We start from the raw sequence: 24,926 nt of genomic DNA, 5'->3' as shown, positions 1-24,926 counted from the left end.
TGTCATTCGAGTCCAAAAGCAAGGCACAAACACTTGCAAATGTGAGACGTTATTAGGAGAAGAAAACAGGAATATAGCCAATTAAGACAGGAACCAAAATAAAAGACTGTGTTGGGAAAGCCGTACCTGATGGAAGCATTAAATCAATTTACATAGAGAACTGAGCCAAATAATGGTGGAGAGTGTGGTTACAGAAGAGAATGGAAATTACAATGTACAATGAATAGTAAGACTTTTAAAAATGAGAGCCTGATGGACATATACACACTACCAAATGTAAAACAGATAGCTAGTGGGAAGCAGCCGCATAGCACAGGGAGATCAGCTCCGTGCTTTGTGTCCACCTAGAGGGGAGGGATAGGGAGGGTGGGAGGGAGACGCAAGAGGGAGGGGACATGGGGATATATGTATACGTATAGCTGATTCATTTTGTTATAAAGCAGAAGCTAACACACCATTGTAAAGCAATTATACTCCAGTAAAGATGTTAGAAAAAAAAAAAAAACGAGAGCCTGGGGAAGCAGGGGAGGGATGAGAATGCTGGCATCCCTGTCCTTCAGGAGGGGAGTCAAGGAACACTGCCAGAACGGAAATACTGTCTTCAAAAGCCACAATTCTGACCTTGTCATGCTTTTAAACATCTCTCCCCTTGACCTTAAATGAACCTTTTAGAAAGTAAGTGCTCGGTGTTTATTTGAAGTTTAACAGTTCTTTCGTTTCACTTTAGCATCTTTCCTTTTATTGAAATCCACGAAAAACAATATTTTTATTATAAACTAGCACTGTCAGACAAGCTGCATTTTTATAAAGCACGTCTATCCTTCTTCACAACTATCCCTGGACTTGTCTAAACGCATCAGAAAGTTGTGTTGGGAATTCCCTGGCGGTCCAGTGGTTAGGACTCAACGCTTTCACTGCCATGGTCCCAGGTGCAATCCCTGGTCAGGGAACTAATATCTCCAAGCCGTGCAGTCTGGCCAAAAAAATACAAAAAAAAAAAGAAAGAAAGTTGTCTGGATGATGTGACCCCAGTGTCACTGGAGGTACCCTTGGGTGCCTAGGATGTGGGGCGAGATATATTTTCTTCTCTGTACTTTCCAGTATTAACGGATTATATTGAGCACGCATCATTTCATCACTTAATGAAAATAGAGAATGATTTGTTCAAAAAAAACAAAACAAAACAGACTGGAAAAAACATGCCAAGATGTGAACAGGTATTAGTAATGGTGGGTATGGATGACAATTTTCTTCTTTATACTTTCCTGTATTTTTTCCAGGAAGAAAAAAAAAAGTCATCCAATGTTGTTCAAGAATGTGAGGTGACAATGAAAGTTTATGGTAGTTAGTAAAATGTTAAGAGGAAAAAAACACAACTAAAAACCTCTGTGGAGAGGCACATATGCAGACACAAGTGTGATTAGCACCAGATAAAAGGTTATAGGTGATTTCTTTCTCCTCCTTTCTTACCTATTTTCTAATTTCTGGAGGGTGAACATTTATTACTTGTGTAATTTAAAAGACACATCTTGGTTTTTCTTTAAATATACATTATTTTGTTTTATTTTTATTTATTTATTTTATTTATTTATTTTTGGCTGCATCGGGTCTTCGTTGCTGTGCGCAGGCTTTCTCTAATTGCGGCACGCGGGCTTCTCACTGCAGTGGCTTCTCTTGTTGCAGAGCACGGACTCTAGGCGCACGGGCTTCAGTAGTTGTGTCATACAGGCTCAGTAGCTGTGGCTCACGGGCTCTAGAGCTCAGGCTCAGTCATTGTGGTGCACGGGCTTAGTTGCTCCGCGGCATATGGGATCTTCCCGGACCAGGGCTCAAACCCGTGTCCCCTGCATTGGCAGGCGGATTCTTAACCACTGCGCCACCAGGGAAGTCCCTTGGTTTTGTTTTTTAATAGAAGGGGCTTCTCAGGGTGCAACGATTCCCAGCCCCAGAGGAGCTGGAGTGACGAGGCAGAGTATTGGACAGTGCGTGCAGGAGGAAATGAAGCTCAGATGGAGAGGATGTGAAGGTGATTTCTAAATTCCCGTAGGGCTCAGCCGTCCAGTGATTCAGTGCACACGTGGAACAAGGGTGAAGGCTGGCCTAAGACAGACCCAGCCCCAGACATCTCCCCTGCCCTGTTACGGTATATGCACACGCCCCGGACTCGTGTGTTATGTCAGACACAAGATGAAGAAAACGGCTGGATTCACAGCCCCCTGGACCAACACACCACTTGAAAGCCTGGATACCCAAGCTTAGAGCCTCTACACGCTTCCAGTGGTTGGAAAAAAAAAAAACAAAAAGAGAAAGGAAGAACAAAGAGCTCACGGCAGCAGATGAGGTTTTAGAAGGAGTTACCTTCCAGCGTCACGACCATGCAGATACTCATGCTCAGACCCCAAGGTGGGGAACACTCCACCTGGAACAAAACTCACCCGTGGCCACGGCCCAGTACACGTCCGATCCACTCAGTAACTCACCACATGCTATGGGAGAATACACCTGGGAGCCGGGGACCTGGAGCAGAATTCGAAACGGAGCGACCCGGGCGTTGGAATCCAGCACCGCATCCAGGGCACCCACCAGGCGACCTTCAAGAGACAAGAGGACAACGCACGTGTGAGCACAGGGACAGACAGGCCAGCAGCCCACGTGCAGCCACTCGCTCCCCGCGCACGTGCCCTGCATCTAGGCTCGGCCCCGGGCAGCGGGCCTGGTGTCCAGCTCGTCAAGCCCAGAGATCCAGCTGCCCTGTCCCGTTTCAGAGCATCTGGAACAGAGCCTGGCGTCTGCGGCCACTCAGCGCAGATCTGCAGAATCAATGAGTAAGTGAACAAGGGGCCCCCGACAAGCCACCCAAGCGAGCTGAGTCTTTGATTCCCCCAGCGGCACCGTACAGGAGGCCACAGCGTGCAGGAAATAAAGGCTAGGGATCCAGAGTCTGACGGCCTGACTTGAATTGTGGCTCTACTACTTTCCAGCTGTGTGACCTTGGGCAAGTTGTTTAACTTCTCTGTGCCCCAGTTTCCCCGTTTGTAAAATGGACTAACCACAGTGTACCTTCCTCACAAGGTAACTGTGAGAATTAAACCAGTTAATGTATGCAGCATTCAGAGGGCTCGGACTATCACCTGGCCGTGAGAAGTACTACCTAAATGTTGCCCATTATTATTATTATTATTATTATTATTATTATTATATCATCATCACAAAGGTGGAAGAATAATCCAGCAGGGAACTGTGAGAAGCAAACAAGAAAACATATTGAGGGACTTCCCAGGTGGTCCAGTGGCTAAGACTCCACGTTTCCAATGCAGGGGGCCCGCGTTCCATCCCTGGTCAGGGAACTAGATCCCACATGCATGCTGCAACTAAGAGTTTGCATGCCGCAACTAAGGAGCCTGTCTGCTGCAACAAAGACCTGGCACAGCCAAATAAATAAATAAAATATTTTTTTAAAAAAAGAAAACATATGGAAGTCCTTCACAGACCATGAAGCACACAACACAAAAGTTTACCATCCTGTTGTCATGAAAAGCACCATGAATCGACGGCAAAGGGAAAAAATGACAGCACCTGCTCCTGCCCAATCTTCTATTGCCTGGAACTCAAGACGGTTGAGAGGATTAAGACCCTCTAATTCTTACGTAACAGGCCCTGAGGAAGGGCCACAAGTTTCTGCAGAAGGTCCCATAGTTTGGTTTTGTCTGATGCTTCATCATAATTAGAGCATAATTAGATTCAGGTTATACATCTTTGCAATGAGTCACAGAAGTGATGTTGTATCCCTTTTATCCCATCCTATCAGGTGCCAGGCGATTTTGTTCTGTCCCATTACTGGTAACACTCCTTTGACCAGTGGATGAAGAGTGTCTGCCAAGCTTCCGTCCTGTGCGGTATCCCCTTTCTCTTTGTCATTAACAAGCACTCCGTGGAGAATTACTTTGAAACTCTGTTCCTCATTAACTTTTCAACTTATTCATTTAGCCATATCAGTCTGGGTTCACATTTTCCTACTTTATCCAATGGGTTTGAGGCAGGAGGGAAGGGGGCAGGGCACAACCCTTAAAGAATGACACAGCCCTTGAGAAAAACTGGATACGACACAAACTGGCTGCTACCACTGTCCCCTTCCTGGCAGATGCCCTCCTCGTCCTATCCAGGCTCCAACTGCCCACGCACCCCACCCCTACACTCACCGTGATCTGTCCCACTTTATGGCTTTAGGGGAAGAAGGGAGGAGAAAGGGTGTGTGGGTTTTTAGAGCAATTATTCCTTAGGCTGCCCACAATTTTTGCCTCCTTACTGGTTGGCTGCTGACTTACGGAAAACTGAGAGGCCTGAAAGCTCTCTGCTTTCATGTAGAATCTGAGCAGAAGCTTAGGGGAGCTCTGATGAAACACACAGGTTGGGGGGAAGGGAGCAGAGGCTGGAGTTAAGGTTGCATTTGTATAAGATTGATGAAACACGTCTGCCTATCAAATATGGGGGGGTAATCAGGAGGCCGATGGAGACTAGAAAAGGACTAAAGACCCTCACCCATCCCACACATGTACACTTGGCACTCCCACCAAAACTCAGAGCTCTGTAAAATCCTGAGCAACAAAAGACAGAAGTGGGCAGGCTGGGCAGTAACTCAGAGCAGAAGCAGTCTTTTTTTTTTTTTTTTTTTTTTAATTTTATTGAAGTATAGTTGATTTAGTATGTTAATTTCTGCTGTACAGCAAAGTGATTCGGTTTATATATATATATATATATATATATATATATATATATATATATATATATATATAAATATATTCTTTTTCATATTCTTTTCCATTACGGTTTATCACGGGATATTGAGTATAGTTCCCTGTGCTCTACAGTAGGACCTTGTTGTTTACCCATCCTGTATATAATAGTTTGCATCTGTTAACCCCAAACTCCTAATCCTCCCGGCGCACCCTCCGCCTTGGCAACCACAAGTCTGTTCTCTATGTCTATGAGTTTGTTTCTGTTACGTAGATATGTTTATTCAGATTCCACATGTAAGTGACATCATATGGTATTTGTCTTTCTCTTTCTGACTTACTTTACTTAGTACTGATGCCAAAAACCTAGGCTCTGTGCACCAGTGCTGAATCGAATCTCAGAGACAGAGTTTTGGGTGAAGTAGAAAAGAATAGCTTTATTGCTTTGCCAGACAAAGGGGGATACAGCGAGCTCGTGCCCCTTAAAGACTTTAGGTGGTAAAATTGTACATTACCACAATATCAACAGGCTGTAGTGTGACAGTACATGACATCTGAAAGAACAGCAAGACCCCATCTGAGGAGGAGCCCAAAGACAAAAGAGATCAAAACCAGGACACCTGAGGAATCTGAAACCTCAGGCATCTATAGCTGTAGCTATAGGCACCGACAGCAAACCTTAAACACAGCCCAAGTCATAGTAAGAATAACGTCCAATTCACAATAAAGAACCACTCTTCAGTTCTTATTACCTGACACATCATGTCTGGCTTTCAACAAAGAATACTGAAAGGCAAGAAAAAACATGATCTGAAGAGCTAGCGAGCATCAGAATGGGCATCGTACATGGCACAGATCTTGGAATTATCACACGAGGAATTTAAAATAACTGTGATTAACAGGTTAAGGGCTCCAATGAAAAGGTAGACAATATGCAAGAATAGATGGGTAATGTAGCAGAGAAATGGAGACTCTACGAACTAGTCAAAAAGAAATGCTAGAAATCAAAAACACACTAAAAGAAATGAAGACTGCATTTGGTGGGCTCATCAGTAGACTGGACACAGCCATGATGAGCTTGAAGATAAGTAAATAGAAATCTCCCAAACTGAAATACAAAGAGGAAAAAAAATGAAAAGACAAAAAAGAGCATCCAAGAATTGTGGAGCAACTTTAAAAGGTTTAAGATATACATAAATGGAATACCAGAAGAAGAAAGAGAAAACTGTTGGAAGTTATAATGGCTGAGAATTGCCTAGAATTAATTACAGACACCAAGCCACAGATACAGGAAGCTCAGACGACAACTAACAGGTTAAATACCAAAAAATACACACGTAGGCATATCATATTCAAATTGCAGAAACCAAAGACAAAGGGAAAATCAGAAATGGAAAAAAACAGCTTACCCGTAGAGGAACGAAGAACTACAGCAGACTTCTTGTTAAAAACCATACAAGCAAGAGTGTGGAATGAAATATTTAAAGCATTGAAAGAAAAAAACACCAGCCTAGAATTCTATATCCAGTGAAATTATTCATCAAAAGTAAAGGAGAAATAAAGAATTTTTTAAGCAAACAAAAACTGAAAAAATACATTTCCAGTAGACCTAACCAGTAATAAATGTTAAAAGAAGTTCTTCAGAGAGAAATAAAAATGATACGTCAGAACTAAGACCTACATAAAGAAAGCAAGTGGTGTGCTGGAGAAGAAATAAAAGCAAAATAAAATATTTTCTTTTTCTTATTTGTAATTGATTTAAAAGATAACTGTTAAAGTAATAATAGTGAAAATGCATTGGGTGATCACAGCACATGGAAGAAGTGAATAGCAGCAATGTCAAAGGACCAGAGGGAAGACCTGAAAACACTCTGTTATAAGACAGTGTTATCTGAAGGCAGACTTAGATTAGTTTGAAATGTAAATTGCAAACTCTAGGGCAACTCCTACAAAATTTTTTTAAAGAAGTATAATTGATATCCTAAGAGGAGAGAAAATGGAATCATAAAATAGTCCATTGAAACCAAACAAGGCAGAAAGAGACTTTTTTTAATATAATGAAAACAAATATGGTGGATATTAATCCAACTACAGTTCACCCTTGAACAACACAGATTTGAACTGCACAGGTCCACATAATACATGGATATTTTTCAATAGTACATACTACAGTGCTGCATGATCCATGGTTGTTGAATCCCTGGTTGGTTGAATCCATGGATACAGAGGAACCACAGAGCTGGAGGAATCATGGTATTTGGAGCGCTAACTATAAGTTATACACAGATTTTTGACTGCATAGAGGGTCGGGACCCCTAACGCCTGCATTGTTCAAGGGTCAACTGTATATTATAATCACTTTCAATGTGAATGGTCTAAACACACTATGAAAAGACTGAGATTTCAGAGTGGATTAAAAAAAATTTTTTTTAAATCTCAGTTGTATGCTGTCCCCAAGAAACCCACTTTATTAAGAGTCAGATTAAAGGAAAAGGGATTGGGGTGGGGAGGGAGAGGCACAGTAAAGAAATGGAGAAAGATATACCATGCTAACATTAATGAAAAGAAAGATGGAGTAGCTATATTAATTTTCAGACAGAGTAGACTTCAGAACAAGAAAAAGGGGGACAGGGCTTCCCTGGTGGCGCAGTGGTTGAGAATCCGCCTGCCAATGCAGGGGACACGGGTTCGAGCCCTGGTCTGGGAAGATCCCACATGCCGCGGAGCGGCTGGGCCCGTGAGCCACAATTACTGAGCCTGCGCGTCTGGAGGCTGTGCTCCGCAACAAGAGAGGCCGCGATAGTGGGAGACCCGCGCACCACAATGAAGAGTGGCCCCCGCTTGCCACAACTAGAGAAAGCCCTCACACAGAAACAAAGACCCAACACAGCTATAAATAAATAAGTAAAATTAAAAAAAAAAAAAGGGGGACATTACATAATGATAAAGGGGTAAATTGTGCAAGAAGACATAGCAATCCTTGTGTGCATCTAACAGAGCATCAAAATACATGTAACAAAAACTGACAGAACTGTAAGGAGAAATAGATTAATATACTACCATAGTTGGGGATTTCAATACCCACCTTTCAGTAATTGATAGATGAAGCAGGTAGAAACTCAGTAAGGATCCATCAACTGGATCTAAATGACATGGATAGAACATTCCATTCAACCACAATAGAATACACATTCTTCAAGCTTGCATGGAATATTCACCAAGATAGAACACAGTCTGGGCCATAAAACATACCTTAACAAATTTAAATAGAATATAAAATCACATAAAGTACATTCTCAAATTGCAATGGAATTAAACTAGAAATCAGTAACAGAAAGATAGCTGGAAAATCCCCGAATATATGGAGATTAAACACACTTGTAAACAACACATGGGTCAAAGAAGAAGTCTTAAGTTTTTAAATATTTGAACAAAATAAAAATGAAAACACAACTTAGAAAAAACTGTACAATGCAGCAAAAGCAGTGCTTAGAGAGAAATTTATAGCAATAAATGCATAAATTAGAAATGAGGAAAAAACTGAAAATCAATCATCTAAGCTCCTCCTTTAGGAAACTACAGAAAGAAGAGCAACATGATCCTAAAGAAAGCAGAAGAAAATAATAAAAACTGAGCAAAAAAAAAAGAAATTAACAAAATTCAAAATAAAAAAACAACAGCAAAAAATCAATAAAACCAAAATCTGATTCTTTGAAAAGATCAATAAAAGTGATAAGCCTCTAGCTAGGCTAAGGAAGGAAAAAGGAGGGAAGATATCAATACAAATTACCAATATCAGAAATGAAAGAGAGGTTATCACTACTGGTCCCTTGGATATTAAAAGGATACTAAAGGAATACCATGAACAACTCTATACTCACAAATTTGATAACTTACATGAAATGGACCAATTCCTTGAAAGACACAAATTACCAAAACTCACACAAAGAACTAAATCATTTGAATAGGCCTATATTTATTAAAGAAATTAAATCAATAATTTAAAACCTGCCCAATAAAAGTAAATACCAGGTCCAGATGGTTTCACTGGTTAATCTACTAAATGTTAAGGAAGACATGATAATAATCCTCCACAATCTCTTTCAAAAAAAACAAAAGCAGAGGGAACACTCCCTACCTCATTCTCTGAGGCCAGCATTATCCTAATGCCAAAACCAGATAAAGATTTTACAATAAAGGAAAACTACAAACCAGAATCTCCCATGCACAAATCCTCAAAAAAATATTAGCAAATCAAATCCAACAATGTATGAAAAGAATTATGTGTCATAAAAAAGTGGGACTTAATCCAGGTACACAAGGCTGGTTCAACATTTGCAAATCAATCAGTGTAATACACCACATCAACCAACTAAAGAAGAAAAATCATATGATCATATCAATCGATGCAGAAAAAGATCTGACAAAAATCCAACATCCATTCATGGTTAAAATCAAACCAACCATCTTTGGGCAAACTAGGAATCAAGAACCTCTTTAGTTTGATAAGGAATATCTACAAAACACCTACAACTAACATCAGAATGGTGAGAAACTGGATGCTTTCCTGCAAAGATGAGGAACAAGGCAAGGATGTCTCCTCTCACTGCTCCTACTCAACACCATACTAAAAGTTCTAGCTAGTGTAATAAGACAAGAAGAGTAAATAAAAGGTATAGATAGGGAAGGAAGAAATGAAACTATCTTTGTTCACAGACGACATGCTTGTTTTTATAGAAAAATCCCAAAGAATCAATAAACAGACAAACAAACAAAATAAGCAAATATAGAAAGGCTGCAGGACAGAAGGTTAATATGACAAGTGCTTTCCTAAATACCAGCAATGAACAACTGGAATTTTAAAAATGTAAATACCACTGACAATAGCAACAGGTGTTTTTATTAGGTAGAAATCTAACAAAATATGCACAGGATCTATATGCAGAAAACTACAAAACTCGATGAAAGAATTCAAAGAAGATCTAAACAATTGGAGAGATAGTCCACGTTCACGGATTGAAAGATTCAATACTGTTAAGATGTCAATTCATCCCAACCTGATCTATAGATTCAGTGCAATACAATAAAAATCCTGGCAAGCTATTTTGTAGATATTGACAAATCGATTATAAAGTTTACTTGAAAAGGCAAAGACCTAGAAGAGCCAATAACAATATTGAAGAAGGACAAAGTTGGAGGACTCATGCTATACAATTTCAAGACTTAACTACAAAGCTACAGTAATCAAGACAACGTGGTATTGGCAATAGGATACACAGGTCAATGGGAAAGAATCAGATCATATCTCAGAAATATATCCTACAAATACAGTCAACTGATCTTTGACAAAGGAGCAAAGGTATTCAATGAAGGATAGTCTTTTCAACAAATGGTTCTGGAACAATTGGACATCCATATGGAAAAAATTAATTAACCTAAGACATAGACCTTACACCTTTCAAATATTAACCCAAAATGAATCACATACCAAGTGCTGACAAGGATGCCAGCAACAGGAGCTGATTCATTGCTGATGGGAATGCTGATGGTACAGCCACTGTGGAAGACAGTTTGGTAGTTCTTGCTGAGCTAAACATATAGTCTTACACCATCCAGCAATCACACTCTTAAGTATTCATCCAACTGTTTTGAAAATTCATGTCCACACAAAAACCTGCATACAAATATTTATAGAAGCTGTATTCATAACTGCCCCAAACTGGAAGCAACCAAGCTGTCCTTCAACAGGTGAATGGATAATCAAACTGTGGTACATTATTCAATGGAGTATTATTCAGTGATAAAAAGACGCAAACTATCAAGCCATGAAAATGGAAGAGAGAGAGAGAACTTAAATGCATATTGCTAAGTGAAAGAAGCCCTCCTGAAAAGATTGCATTCTGTATGATTCCAACTATTCTGGAAAAATGAAAAGGGAAAACTACAGCAAGGGTAGAAAAATCAGTGATTGCCAAGAAGAAGGTGAATTAGGCAAACATAGGGGAATTTTAGGGTGATGAAACTACTCCGTATGATATTGTAATTGTGTATACATGACACTATGGCTTTGTCAAAATCCACAGATGTTTCCAGCATAAAGAGTGAAATTTAATGTCTGCAAATTTTGAAAAAAAAAATCATTTAGGAGGTCCGGGGGTTCCCGAGTGAATGCAGAATATGACCAAAAAAAATCTAATTGTATTACAAATGTATGAAACAAGGGAGCGAAGGCGGTAAAGGGAAACGGTGTTGACTTAAGTAACTTTGGAAATGAACAGTCTTTAGGAAGAAAGGCCAAAGAAATGTACATAAGTTCTGTACTCCATGGAGTCTAGGTTAACAACTCTGATAGATTTCTGGTATACTAGAAATGAGCAAATAAGAAAAAGGATGATGGAAGGTGTAAGCCAGGTTCCTAACTGGAGTGGGAGTTTACAGATAAGCAAGGCAAAGAGGCAAGAATAATCTATACAGTAACGAATCAAAGGCATAGGTATAAACTGATGTTTAGTTTACCATAGATACAAATGGCTACATACAGAAACACTTACTGATGTGTGTATATACAAAGGTAGTATATATAATTCCTTTCTCTGTCAGCTGAGAGGGCCCAGAAGCCATGAGCACACCCAGAACCCAGATATTGGTTTCTGATACCAACCTCCAGAAAAAGGGGATTAGTGTTCTTTGGAAAAATGGTTGATTCCAGGACTGGAGCAGGAAATATACAAGATGATCCTGGAGCATCTTGTAGTGTCTGAAACATAAGAAACATAAGAAAGTGCTCCAAAAAAAAACCAAACAAAAAAAACCCAAAAAAGTCCCACAGTATGGGAAGTGGAGGGAGTAACTTTTCAGTGGAGAAACCTGACAAGCACTACCTTGGCCAGGTGATTAAGGTCAACATGTCATAAATCACGTTAATAGCATGCACTCTTGATATGATGCAATAAGAATAGCATTTTACCCCTGTTCTTCCTCCCAAACACCCTTAACCCCACTCTAATCATGAGAAAAACTTCAAATTCCAATTAACGAACATTCTACAAAATACCTGGCCAGTATTCCTCAAAACTGTCATGGTCATTTAAAAACAAGGGAAGTCTGAGAAACTGTCACAGCCCAAATGACGACTAAACGTTAACATAGTATCCTGAATGGGATTCTGGAGCAGAAAAAGACCAAGGAAATCTGAACAAAAGATGGACTTCGGTTAATAATCATATTAGTTTTCTACTGCTGCTGTGACAAGTTACCACATAGTAGCTTAACACAAAACAAACGTATTACCTCACAGTTCTGTAGACCAGAAGTCTGATACGGATCTCACTAAGCGGAAATCAAGGTGTCAACACATGTGTTCCTTTCTGGAGGCTCTGGGTGAGAATCCATCTGCCTGCCTCGTCCAGCTTTAAGAAGCCACTCCCTTTACTTGGCTCACGGCCCCTGCTTCCATCTAAAGCCAGAAACACCAGGATGAGTTCCCCACGCTGCCATCTCTCTGGTTCTCTCTTCAGAGTCCCTCTTCCAGCTTTAAGAACCCTTGTGATTCCATTGCACCCACCTGGATAATCTCCCTCGTTTAAGGTCCGCTGATGAGCAACCGTAATTCCACCTGCGCTCTTAATCCCCCTTTGCCGTGTAACCTAACATAGTCCCAGGTTTCAGTCATTATTATGCCTATCACAGTAATTGATCAGTATTAGTTAGTTAATTGCAAGGGTAGTACATGTATTTCCTTACTAACATGTCCATAATAGGACACACTGGGTGAGGGTAGATGAGAACTCTCTCTACTATCTTCCCAATTTTTCTCTAAACCTAAAACTGTTCTAAAAATAAAGCTTATTAAAAAGAAAAGGACAAGGAAAGTCAGCCCAGTCAATGCCCCCCTGCAGACAAGTGCGGGGGAGGGGGGAGGTGACCCCCCCGTCTGTGCAAATGCAAACTCTCCTGCAGGAACCCCAGGAAGGGGCAGGGGCACTGAATGGGGGAGGGGAGGGGTAAGCCAGAGCACTCAGGGTGGAACCAAAAGAAGCACAAAGACAAAAGAAATAAGGAGACAAGAGGCCAAGACCGCAGAGAAGATGCAAAGCTGGGAGGAAGGGCAGCGAGAGTTCTCAGCAGGAACACCAAAGTGAGAAGTGAAAACTCCAGAAGAGAAAATTATCCTTCAACTCCTGTTGTTGCACAGGTGCAATAAAGAGGTTAACATGGCAAAGAAATCCTTCAAAGTTATTAGAAAATAGAGTAAAATGTCTGCAAATTTCAAATGGGTCAAAGACAAAAACATATACCCATAAATAAAGCAAATATACGGGGAAATGTTTAGGCGCGGCTCCTAACGGCAGGGTACATAGCCCTAGTTTATTCCGCCCTTTTATAAAGAAGCTGAAGAGAACTCACATGGATGTCTTTTACGCAATATCTATTAGCCAGGCGCAGGCTCATTAAAAATATATATACAGTGAAGTTGTACAGTACTGTGTCTGTTTTCTCATGAATCGTCACAAAATCCTCACAGAAATGCACCGTCACCCACAAAGCTGCACCTCTATCTGCATTCACACTGAATGCAGACCTGTCCCTGTTCCTCCAGAAACAGCCCCCCAAAGGCAGGGCAGCGGGCGTGGAGTTTCCTGGTTTCCCTTCCGAGGCAGCTCCATATGGCTTGTCTGGCGCTCCAGGGAAACCCTCCTGGTGCCCCCGGAGCGCAACACTCCTATTTTTAACCGATTAGAATAACAACTCAGGCTGAGATAGCTGTCGAGTGACATGTTTTATAATTAGGGCCCAAAGAGGGACCTAGGAATAATTTGCTCCTAAGCGAGAAAGCTGTAATTCTTTCATCCTGGCTGCATTTCATGCACGTGGATGGAACCAAATTTAAGATGAAATGACAGCTACTGACCTGGGAACAAGCAAGGATGCTAGAAGCAGCCTTCCCACTGTAACCGAGCGGGACCCTCTGGGGCCTTCCTGGGACAGGCCCCCTGCCCCCATACCCTCTGCTTCAGATCCTCTCTGAAGTACCTAGATAACAGCATTTGATGCACATTTCCTGAGTAGTTTTACAGATGTGAAACCCACCTCCCCACCAAATGGAAGACGTTAACTACTTGATGACCATGAGCACGTAGCCCCAGGCCTCCTGGAGCCTAAGGACTGAGAATATGAACCCCTGTGACACCACCCAGTTACCCAACATCAGCCAGAGGATTGTGCACGAGCTGACCACGTACCCTGAGACACCCCTCCCTCACCTGGCTTTTAAAAATGCTTTGCAGAAACCCTTCGGGGAGCTTGCGGCTTTTCAGGGCATGAGCCACCCATCTCCTTGCATGGCCCTGCAATAAACCTTTCCCTGCTCCAAACTCTGACATTCTGGTGTGTATGGCCTCTCTGTGCGTTGGATACACGAACTTGCGCCAACGCCACTGCCTCCTGGCTCTTATGACCTCTGTGCTGGGCCTGGAAACTCACCACAGGCAGCGGTGACAGTTCTCCGCTCTTAATAGTAATAACACCAGAGTGTAATGAAACCCATTTTGAAGACCAGCAACACCCATCCCCCACGAAAAGCATTTTAATGAAAGTCAGTAAACCAGAAAGCCTAAAGTCTTTTTTTTCCCTCCTGCGTTAAAGAAAGCAGATCCTCCTAATGGCCTTGGGCTTCGAAACAGTATACCTAAGCAGCCCCATGACAAAAACTTCTCTCTCTCCGGTGAAGGCCTTCTCATCACAGCTCACCGGCATCAGTGTGACAGCGCATTCCCAGAGCACCAGCTCAGCACCGTACACCCCATCGGGAAACCAATCTGGGCTACATCTCTGTCTTCATGTGAGGGCTGCGTGGTTTGGCTATTGTCTCTGTTTTGGAGGCTTAGGGGGAAAAGCAAATAAAGGACCAGAATAAATGCGAAAAGTTAGTTGTGCAAAGTAACAACCAAAAAAGGATCACATAAAGTCCTTTCTACTGAGTATCAAAGAGAGAAGATAAAGGTTAGGGTATCTGCATTCTCAACATGAGAATGTTGACAATTCCCCTATTCAAAATATATAAAATTCATAACCCGAATTACTAAATTTCAAATTCCTTTTTACAAAGAATTTGATAGAATTCCATATATCTTTTCGTGTGATTCCCTTATGAGTCCCACACATCTCCACCAAACCAGGAGTTGCCTGTGCTATTTTCAGAGAACGCGGCAGCTTGGTGGGCAAAGCCACAGGGTAACTAGTCACGCAGTGGGAAACACGGGCAGTCACGTGCCCATCACGGGCGGCAGGATGAGCATGCCGAGTCCACAGCACGGGTCCATGAGCAAGTGACGGTCCAGAGACGAGGGCTCCAAGGGCCTTGCAAGAGAGGGATTCCAGGGACTTCCCTGGCGGTCCAGTGGTTAGGACTCCTCACTTCGCCTGCAGGGAGCATGGGTTCGATCCCTGGTGGGGGAACTAAGATCCCACATGCCACGTTATGTGACCAAAAAATAAAAATAAATAAAAAAGAACAAAAATAGAAAAAGGGAGAGCGAAGGATTCCAGCCCCGTTCTCGAGAACAGGAGAGGCAACCACCAAGCCCTCACCTGCTCACTGTGTCCCAGACACATGGGGACAAGGACAGCCACACAGTGACCCCTGGTTTCTCAGGAAACCGAGAGACAACACACAGAGAGTACAGCTGCTAGCTCTGGTCAGCCAGGGGGCTCACTGCCAGACTGGCTGTCCTGTTCACGCTGGAATTAAAGGAGAGATTTTTTTTTTTTTTTTTTTTTTTTTGTCTTCAGTCCAAAACTGTGGAAATTCTTTACTGGGTACAGAGTTTCAGTTTTCTAAGATGCAAAGAGCTCTGGAGATGGGCAGTGGTGATGGTTGCATAACAGTGTGAATGTACTTAACAGCACTGAACTGTACACTTAAAAACAGTTAAGGCGGTCAATTTTATGTTATGTGTTTTTTACCACAATTTTCTTTAAACTGTGAGAATTCTAATGGTCAGAAATGTCTGCAGTTGGGCTCCTAAGTAAGTATAAAAACTTCTCCTAACCCCATCCCCCAAGTGACTAATCATAAATGCATCTGAACATAAATGTCCACGCTGCTGAACCCTGGCACGTTCTTCTAGAAGCTCCATAAATAACCCTTGGATGGGGACCAAGCCGTCTGTTTTGGCTCACACTTAACGTACGGATCCTGCCATCGTGAACCTCCAAGCAGGGTGACGAAATACTCAAAATATGTGACAGCAAGAATCCTGCACTGAAACGCCATCGTGACAGCCAGTTCCAAAGCAGGGGCTGCCCTGCCTTACAGACACGTGTTCCTGTGGGTATGACGAAACGCTCTTCTGAGAATTGCCCAGAATGTCCATCCACTTGGTCGTCCATTTACCTGGTCTTCCGGTATGATGCTTATGCATAGCAAGTAGCATTCAATTCTTGTAGAACAGGGATGATTCAAGGACATGAAATGAAAGGGCAAGGGACACCACGAAAGAAGGAAAACCAAGACTCAACAAAGGGCTTGGCTTTAAGATCTGATACAGTCGTCAAATGAAACACCAGCCGCCAGAGCATCTGGGGTAGACAGGGATGGATACTTGGTCCACCTCCACCGCTGAGCCCAGCACAATCCAGGGGCACCCAGAGCTCTTCCCTGGGCACTATGAAATGACACTCTATGAAATGGGGTCTGACTGCTCCAGGACTGCCCACTCACCCGCCTGATGGGTCCACCCCCCTGCTAATCCACCCTTCCCATTCTGTTTGGCTCCTTCCAGAAACCTCACTGTCACCCCCTTTTTTTTTAACGTACAAAAAGCCGTACATAATTAACATATACAACTTAAGGGTTTTGAAGATAAGTATACACCCATGAAACCGTCACCATAATCTATGCCATAAACATTGCCCATCACCTCTAAAAGTTTCCTCTCGGCCTTTTATTAATATGTATATCTATAATGTGATAAGAACATTTAACGTAAGATCTACCCTCTTATCAAATGTTTAAGTATACAGTATTGTTAACTATGGCTGTTACATGCTGTGCAGTAGACCTCTAGGACGTATTCACCTTGTATAACCAAAACTTTGTGCCCTTTGACTAACACCTCCCCATTTTCCCCTCCCCCAGCCCCCGGCAACCACCATTCCACTCTCTGCTTCTCTGAGTTTGATGATTTTAGATTCATCACATATGTGGTATTATGTGGTATGAGTCCTTCTGTGACTGGCTTGTTTCACTTAGCATAATGTCCTCAAGGTTTATCCATGTTGTCGCAAATGGTAGGATCTCCTTCTTTTTTAAGGCACGGTCACCCATTTTAATCCTGGACTTTCCTTCCTTATATTCCCTAACCCATGAAGATCTCCTAACCCCTGAAGACCATCCCTAATCCATGAAGCCTAGAAAAACAAGTCGCAAAATTACATCATACTGACCATGTTGCAATCAGATACAGCAGAAGAGGCTGTATTCCCTTGCCAGTTTCTGCTACTTCAAAACAACCAAAATCCTTTGGCAAAACATTTCTGATCTCTCAATTCTGTGAGAAACTGTCTTGGGTCAAGTATTTTAATGGCCTGATGCATGTGGTACCTACAGGCTGTGAAAGGAGACTTTCCTTTTTTTTCACCACACCTCTAGGCATGAGGGCGGGATCTTAGTTCCCTGACCACGGATCGAACCCACACCCCCTTCAGTGGAAGCACAGAGTCCCAAACACCGGACCGCCAGGGAGGAGACTTCCCATTTGAGATGGAATAATTTAGCATTTTTGATGTCTCATGGTTAATAAGCCCAACAGGTATCACCGGTATCCCCCAAATCACACAAAGGTTATAAAGAACAGCTTTTCCAAAAATCTTCCCTAAAAAAATAAGACCCAGTCTCAATTTGTCCTCCTAAGGCAATCTATGTTTTTTGGTTTTGATTTTCTTGATTAAGAAATGAACACATTTTTGCTGTAGGAATTTGGGGAAATACATAGAAGCACAACGGAGAAAATTAAACTTATCTCACATCTTGCCACCTGTCAACAGCCCTTGGTATATGTCCTCCTCATGGCGTCTTTTCTAACTAGTCACAGATTTAGACGATTAAGTTTCCACACTGGGGATATCGTGGCTTGGAAGTTAAAAAGAAACGACTGAACCTGAAACGCAAAGAAGTCTCCTTTCATGCTGGGAGACAGCTGCAGAAAGGCAGGGCAACTTGCTCAACAAGACTCCTAGGTGCTGCACAAACCAGTTTTACCAGCCGAATCTAATCATAAGTACAGCTTGCCGGCACCTGGAGCTGCTACAACCACGAGCTGACCGGCACCTCACAAACCTCACTTTTGCTTAACGGCCCTGTACATAATTGAAGGCAGGAAACAGAGCTTAGGGGCAGTCAAGGAGCACAGAGAAATAAATAAGATAAAGCAACAGTGCCTCCTTTGCAAAATGGAAATCAAGAGGAGGGTCAAAAAGGTCAGTGGAGCAATACAGTTCCATCGGCTCAAGTTCAAAGCAAAAGACGGTACCGGGTGGACTCCAGCGCCTCACGTTGTAAACACAGCCCCCAACTCCCACCCAACCCCCACTCCCAGCCCCCCGCCCCGGGGGAGCCTGTAAAACTGCAAACAAGTCTTTAGAAGGGATGAGTCCGCCTGTTTCATCAGGCTTACCGATACAGCCGCTCGTGCACAATTTTTAAAACACACTTTTATTGACCACCTACTACATGCCAGTGTTGTCCGCGTTTGTAAACCGCAGCCAGTGAGGCCATAGCAGGTTCCATTCAGCTGGGAAGTGAAGGGTGCAGGTGCTGGACCAAGAGAGGTCAAGTTTAGCACATCGGTGTTTGCAACAACTGTCTTCCACAACCCCTTACGACCTTCGCAATCAAGCCCATACTTACTTCTGACTTTCATTTTGACACTTCTGTCCTTGACCATAACAGAGTCTTTTCAGGCATCAAATTATAGCTAATGCGCTACAACTAAGTGTTGGAAGCTTACAGCCCCCAGGAGCCCTCTTCCTCTAAGTGCCTGTTTAAGGGGATGTACGGGGGCGGGGCAGAGACCCTGCATCAGCTCCTAACACCTGGTGCACCTGGCTCCTCTCGCGCCCTTAGGAAACACCTGCGGAATGAGTCCTTTGAATAAAATCAAATCAGAGAACACGGTTCTTTAAGTTCACTTGGGGGAAACTGTCTCCATATACCACAAGTAGCTGGAGTTTTGTTTGCTGTGGATTCTGATCTTGAAATCCGATTACTCAAAGCCGGCCATCTGTCACCCCCTTTCAGTGACTCGCAGTCTCTGTTACAGAACTCTACTAATCTTATCTTGGGCTAAAGCAGAAGATAAGTGTTTCGGTAACTAAATTTATCGCAGGGATTAAGTAGGTTTTCTCGTCTTCTGTTTTTTGTTTTGCCTGCCCTCAATGTGTACTCAGAAATGCTAAGCCTTCCATTCTATAGGGTCCTACAGATTCAGATTAATGAACCATTAATTCAGGAAAGCAGAAAACAGGAGGAGAGAGCAGGGGGGTAAGGAGAATATACTCCTTCCCCAAGGAAAGAAAGAAATGGATTTACCCCCATCACCCATGGTCGGCCTTCCCCTAGGGTGACATTGTTGCAGACCTGGTCTGTAACCAGCGTCTTCAGGTCCTAAGAAAGCCGTGGACCAGGCTCAGCCATGTGCGGGTCATAAGCGGTTCTGTGGCAGAAACAGGAGGAAAGGGAGAGAGGGTAAGACAGAGGCTTGGCCCCCGGCTCTAAGGCCATCATACATCATGGGAACAGGGGTTCCCTCACCTGTCTTTAGAAAATTTTTCTTTCTGGACCCAAGATGCACATCTGCCCACATGCATGGGCAGAGACCCTGTGGGAAAAGCAAACTTGGAGCCAGTAATCAGAAAAAAATCAAACTAAAATTTAGTAAGTCAGAATGGGGGAGACTTATCAGGAGCAACTGACTTCCTCAGACTCACGGACGTCTCTTTATTCCAGGGAGTTTTCCACTGGGAATTCTGATCTTGAAATCTGCCTGTTCAAAGCCTGCCATTGCCAAAGTCACCGCAGCCTTCAAGGCTCTGGGTCCCGACGACAAGCCAGTGCAGGGCACTTGCTGGCAAAACGCTCTGACATTTACTCTGCAGATGCACGCCCGGCAGTAACCGTGGAGGCAAGCCATCTCACGGCCGGGGGCCCTTCCATTCTGAGCACTTTTATGCTGCAGAGGCCACTCCCCAGCAGAAACCGGGTCAAGTCCATGTCACATAAGGCTGATGACATACGAGAATCCCAACAGACAAGCAACTTTCAGCAGGGTGTGGGTTAGCCAAGCTCTAAAAAGCTCTCTTTACACATTCAAGACAAGTTTAAGTTGTTTAAGTAATGAGAATGGAAATGGAAATAAAAATAAACACAATCCGGGCTTGCCTGGTGGCACAGTGGTTAAGAATCCGCCTGCCAATCCAGGGGTTCAAGCCCTGGTCCGGGAAGATCCCACATGCTGCGGAGCTACTAAGCCCGTGCGCCACAACTCCTGAGCCTGCGCTCTAGAGCCCGTGAGCCACAACTACTGAGCCCGTGCGCCACAACTACCAAAGCCCGCACGCCTAGAGCCTGTGCTCCACAACAAGAGAAGCCACCGCAATGAGAAGCCCACGCACTGCAACGAAGAGTAGCCCCTGCTCTCCGCAACTAGAGAAAGCCCACACCCAGCAGTGAAGACCCGATGCAGCCAAAAATAAATAAATAAATAAATTTTTTTAAAAAAGAACTTCTAAAAAAATTTTAAAAATAAAAATAAACACAATCTTACCACCCACTCAATCCTACCACCTCAACAAATCAAACGAACGTCTTGTTTCCACGTTTCCTTCTATTAAATGGGTGGTATCTATTATCATTCAGAAAAGCAAGGAGGGCAGTAAAGTGGTACCTTAGTACTTAGAGCTTAGTACTGAGTACTTAGAGCTTAGTGCTTAGTACTTAGACCTGCGTAATGTCTCCAATGCCCTGAGAAGGCCCAGAAGACTTATGGACTCCATTCCACTGGATACCCCAAAGAACCATCAGTCAGTCTAAACCAGGTAAGTCGTATGTTGTTCCAGACTCACAAAGTCCTGGGTTCAAATCCTGACTCTGTCCTATGTTAGCTGTGTGCCTTAGTGTGCTGTCCAATAAGGTCTGCATGGATGTTGAAACACGTACAGAGCACCTGGACCACACATCTGTTACAGACTGAATTGTGTATCCCCCCCCAAAAAAAGATGCTGACGTACCTTAGGGTGTGACCTTATTAAAACAGGGTCATTGCAGGCGTAATTATTAGTTAAAATGAGGTTATACTGGTATAGGGTAGGTGCCCCTAATCTACTCTGACTGGTGACCCTGTGAGAAGATGGCCACGTGAAGACAGACACAGGGGGAGAAGGCTTTATGACGATGAAGGCAGTGAACGGAGCGATGCAGCTGCAAGGGAGCCCAAAGACTTCCAGCCACCACCAGAAGTGAGGAAGAGGCAAGAACGGGTTCCCCTAGAGGTGTCAGGGAGCCTGGCCCGCTAACCTCTTGATCTTGGACTTCTAGACCCCAGAACTGTTGTTCTTTTAAGCAACTCGGTTTGTGGGTCTTTGTTACAACAGCTCTAGGAAACGAATACACTGCCCAACTGGGGAGACTTCCTGGCGGTCCCTGCACACCCGCACAGAAAGTAAGACGGCTTCAAACGTGCAACAAAAGGGCCTCCGCAAGCTCCCACAACAGACCGACCATCGCACCCAACGATCTTTCTGGACCCAAAACCGACCTCATAACTAATCTTTACTGACTAGTTGTTAACATTATTTATTTCACCCATTGCCCTGACTTGTCAATAATCTAAATTCAGCAAAAGGCAAACTCAGGGAGGAGGCGCCCATGCATTCAAAGCCTGTAGCAGAGGCTGCCCTGGTGGCGCAGTGGTTAAGAATCCACCTGCCAATGCAGGGGACGCAGGTTCGAGCCCTGGTCCGGGAAGATCCCACATGCCGCGGAGCAACTAAGCCCACGAGCCACAACTACTGAGCCTACGCTCTAGGGCCCGCGAGCCACAACTACTGAGCCCGTCTGCCACAACTGCTGAAGCCCGCGCGTGCCTAGAGCCCGTGCTCCGCAATAAGAGAAGCCACCGCAGTGAGAAGGCCAAACACCGCAATGAAGAGTAGCCCCCCCCTCACCGCAACTAGAGAAAGCCCGCGCGCAGCAACGAAGACCCAATGCAGCCAAAAATAAATAAATTTAAAAAGAAAAAAAAAAAGCCTTTAGCAGAGTCAGCCTTTAGAAGAGTGAGCTCCAGGGACTTCCCTGGCGGTCCAGTGGTTAAGACTCCACGCTTCCAATGCATGGGGTGTGGGTTCGATACCTGGTCGGGGAACTAAGATCCCACATGCCATGCAGCTCGGCCAAAAAAAAAAAGAGTGAGCTCCTTAGAATGTCTGTGGATGGAGGAGTGGAGATGGGGACCCGCCCCCAGAACAAAAGCTGGAGCATCTGCTCCTGACAACTTCCTCCTGATCTACGTGAACACAAGGCTTATTTGCTGAAGTTCCTGAAACAGCCAGCATCACGCTTATCATGATCATCATGGGTCACAGAGTCACACGCAGTGAGGACTGGGCCCCCCCACCTCCTCAACCGCACCCAGGAACTCAGGTTCTTCTGGGTCAGGGAGTTCCTGAGACTCCCCAGGGGCCCCTCACGTGCAAGGGGTGGAGAGCCACTGGTGCTGCGTGTTTCCCAGCAGCTGGTCCACACCCTGCACTTGGCCAAACCTGCAGGTCCCCTTGGTGCTCCCCACGGCCCCAAGGGACAGGGGAGCCAGGAAGGGGGGATGCAAAGCCCTCGAGTGGCAGGCTACTTCCCATCAGGCACCTGGTCCCCACCTGCTGCCAGCCTCAGAAGACAAACGAGCCCCTCCATTCACGGTCCTCACCCCTTTCCTCCTGGACCTGGCTGCACTAAAGGACCCCTTTCATCATCTCTGTGAGATGGGACTTCCCTCCCAAACTCGAGCTTCTATGCAGAGTTGCCTGGGGAGCCTCCAAAATCCCGATGCCTGCACCCCCATCCACGAGTCTGGGATGGTTGGTCCACGGTGCTGCCCGGGTCCCCACACTGTGACAAGCCCCCCTGTGATTCTGCCGTGCAGGCGAGACTGAGACACGCCACTCTAGGACTTTCTCTGGCTCCCTGAGGCTCCTGACCCTGTTGGCCTGGAGATGCTACTTCATTCCTCCGGTTACTTGCACCTTGAAAGTTACTGAAAAGCAGGACACACCGGCCGCACCCCTTCTTCTCTATCCATCCCGCACGGCCTCCATCCCGACGATTCTTCTACGGCAGGGCCTTAAAAGGACACCAGCCATTTCTTTGGACGCATCACTCATTCCATCGAGCCTTAGTTTTCTTATCCGTAAAATGAGGCTCAGAATCCCTCTCCCTGGTCAAGGGAAGGCCCAGATAAAACGAGGTGACATTCTGAAGATGTCCCTCTCCAGGGAACAGGCCAAATAATCCACATGAGCAGGTGTGGAATCCCGGCCTCCCGGCCTCCTGGTTGCCCTCAGCCTCCCTCGTGCCTTCGTTCAGGGGTCCGTCCTCACTGTTCAGGGAGGGTCTCCGACTCCTGCCATAGCCAACACCAAGGTCAGGGGCCGGAGTCGGGGAGGGGCAGGGCGGCCAGCAGCAGGGAGGCTCTCTCATCAGAAAGACTGCTCCTCAGACCAGGACCGGGGGACATGAAAACCCACCCGCACATGCCGAGGGTCACCCTGACCATCCGTCCTGCACATCCCGGAAAGTGGAGGGTCACGCCGCTGGTTCTCAATCCCGCCTGAGCACTGGAGTCCTGCGGAGCTTTCCAAATCCTAAGCCAGAGGCACAAGGAAACTGTGGCTCGGCCTGGCATGGGGGCCGCTGGAAGTTCTCCAGGATCTTGAATCACCGGTTCTATCCTATTATTTGAACAATTAAGCAGGGGCCTTCGTTATATGATGGAGCTGCCCACTAAAATCTCCCTAAGAAGGCATGAAGTACAGGTGAGAATAAACCAACCCACAAGGGCCAAGACATGGAAACAACCTAAGTGTCTATCAATAGATAAATGGATAAAAAAGATGTAGGGCATACACATACATACACACACACACACACACACGCACACAATGGAATATGATTTGAGAAAGAAGGAAATCCTGTCATTTGCAACATGGATGGACCTTGAGGGCGTTGTGCTGAGATAAGTCAGAGAAAGATAAATACCGTATGATCTCACTTACATCTGAAAAAGCCGAACTCATAAAAACAGAGAGTAGAATGGAGGTTACCAGGGTCTGGGAGTGTGGGGAACTGAGGAGATGCTGTTTAAGGGTACGAACTTGCAACTAGTAGATAAATAAGTCCTGGAGATCTAATGCACAGCATGGTGATTACAGTCAACAGCACTGTATTATAGATTTCAAAGTTGCTGAGAGACCAGATCTTCATTGTTCTCAGCACAAAAAAGAAATGACAATTATATGAAGTGATAGAGGTGTGAGCTAACGCCACAGTGGTAATCACACTGCCACACATAAATGTACCCAATCAACCCACGTTGTATACCTTAAACTTACACCATGTTATATGTCAGTTATATCTCAATTAAAAAAAAAGAAAAGGAATAAACTAAGCCACAGTTAAAAGGAAACCAGTCTCCTTGGTAAAATAACTAAACACAAAAGCACAGAAGACCCAGGCAAGATGCTGATCTCAGGGTCAGGCTGGATAAGAAACCAAGTCCCAGGAAAGCTCTGGACGGACCCAAGGACATGATGGGCAGCTGATTCACGTGTGACCCTAACAAGAGCTTGCTCACGGCCACCTGCAAGGGCACAGGCTGGGGGCATAAGGTCTGGGAAAGAAGGCGTTCAGAGGGTGTGTGTACACATATACGCTCACGGGTCTGGAGAACTTCTAAATGGGGCAGTTAGGCCTTAAAGCTTAGAAGCTAAACCCTATTACTACAGTTAAATGTCAGCAATCCACTGAAGGGTTTTTTTTGGTTTTGTTTTTTAACTTTTTGGCCCTTTTGAAATTCAGCAGCCCAGAAATATTGAACCGTATTCGGGCCTTTATAAATTGTTATCAGCTATGCCTATTTGAACACA

General features: G+C 44.3%; 1 protein-coding gene across 5 annotated transcripts in view; it reads right to left on the bottom strand.

Moving 5' to 3' along the window:
* TBC1D8 (TBC1 domain family member 8) overlaps positions 1-24,926 on the bottom strand; it is a 133,264-nt gene that overhangs the window by 84,422 nt on the left and 23,916 nt on the right. For 3 of the 5 annotated variants that reach the window (XR_009009847.1, XM_057557777.1, XM_057557780.1), the window contains exon 2: positions 2,436-2,591. The exons of 1 other annotated variant lie outside the window; for it this stretch is intronic. Coding sequence is in view for 3 of the 4 variants with exons in the window: in XM_057557777.1 (XP_057413760.1) it covers positions 2,436-2,591 (156 nt within the window). In the remaining variant the exon portion in view is untranslated. The remainder of the gene's footprint in view (positions 1-2,435; positions 2,592-24,926) is intronic. One more of the 5 variants, XM_057557778.1, reaches the window with a different exon arrangement.

This window comes from Balaenoptera acutorostrata, chromosome 12, assembly GCF_949987535.1.
Source record: "Balaenoptera acutorostrata chromosome 12, mBalAcu1.1, whole genome shotgun sequence".
Taxonomy (NCBI): Eukaryota; Metazoa; Chordata; class Mammalia; order Artiodactyla; family Balaenopteridae; genus Balaenoptera; species Balaenoptera acutorostrata.
This window is presented reverse-complemented; position numbering and strand designations above follow the sequence as displayed.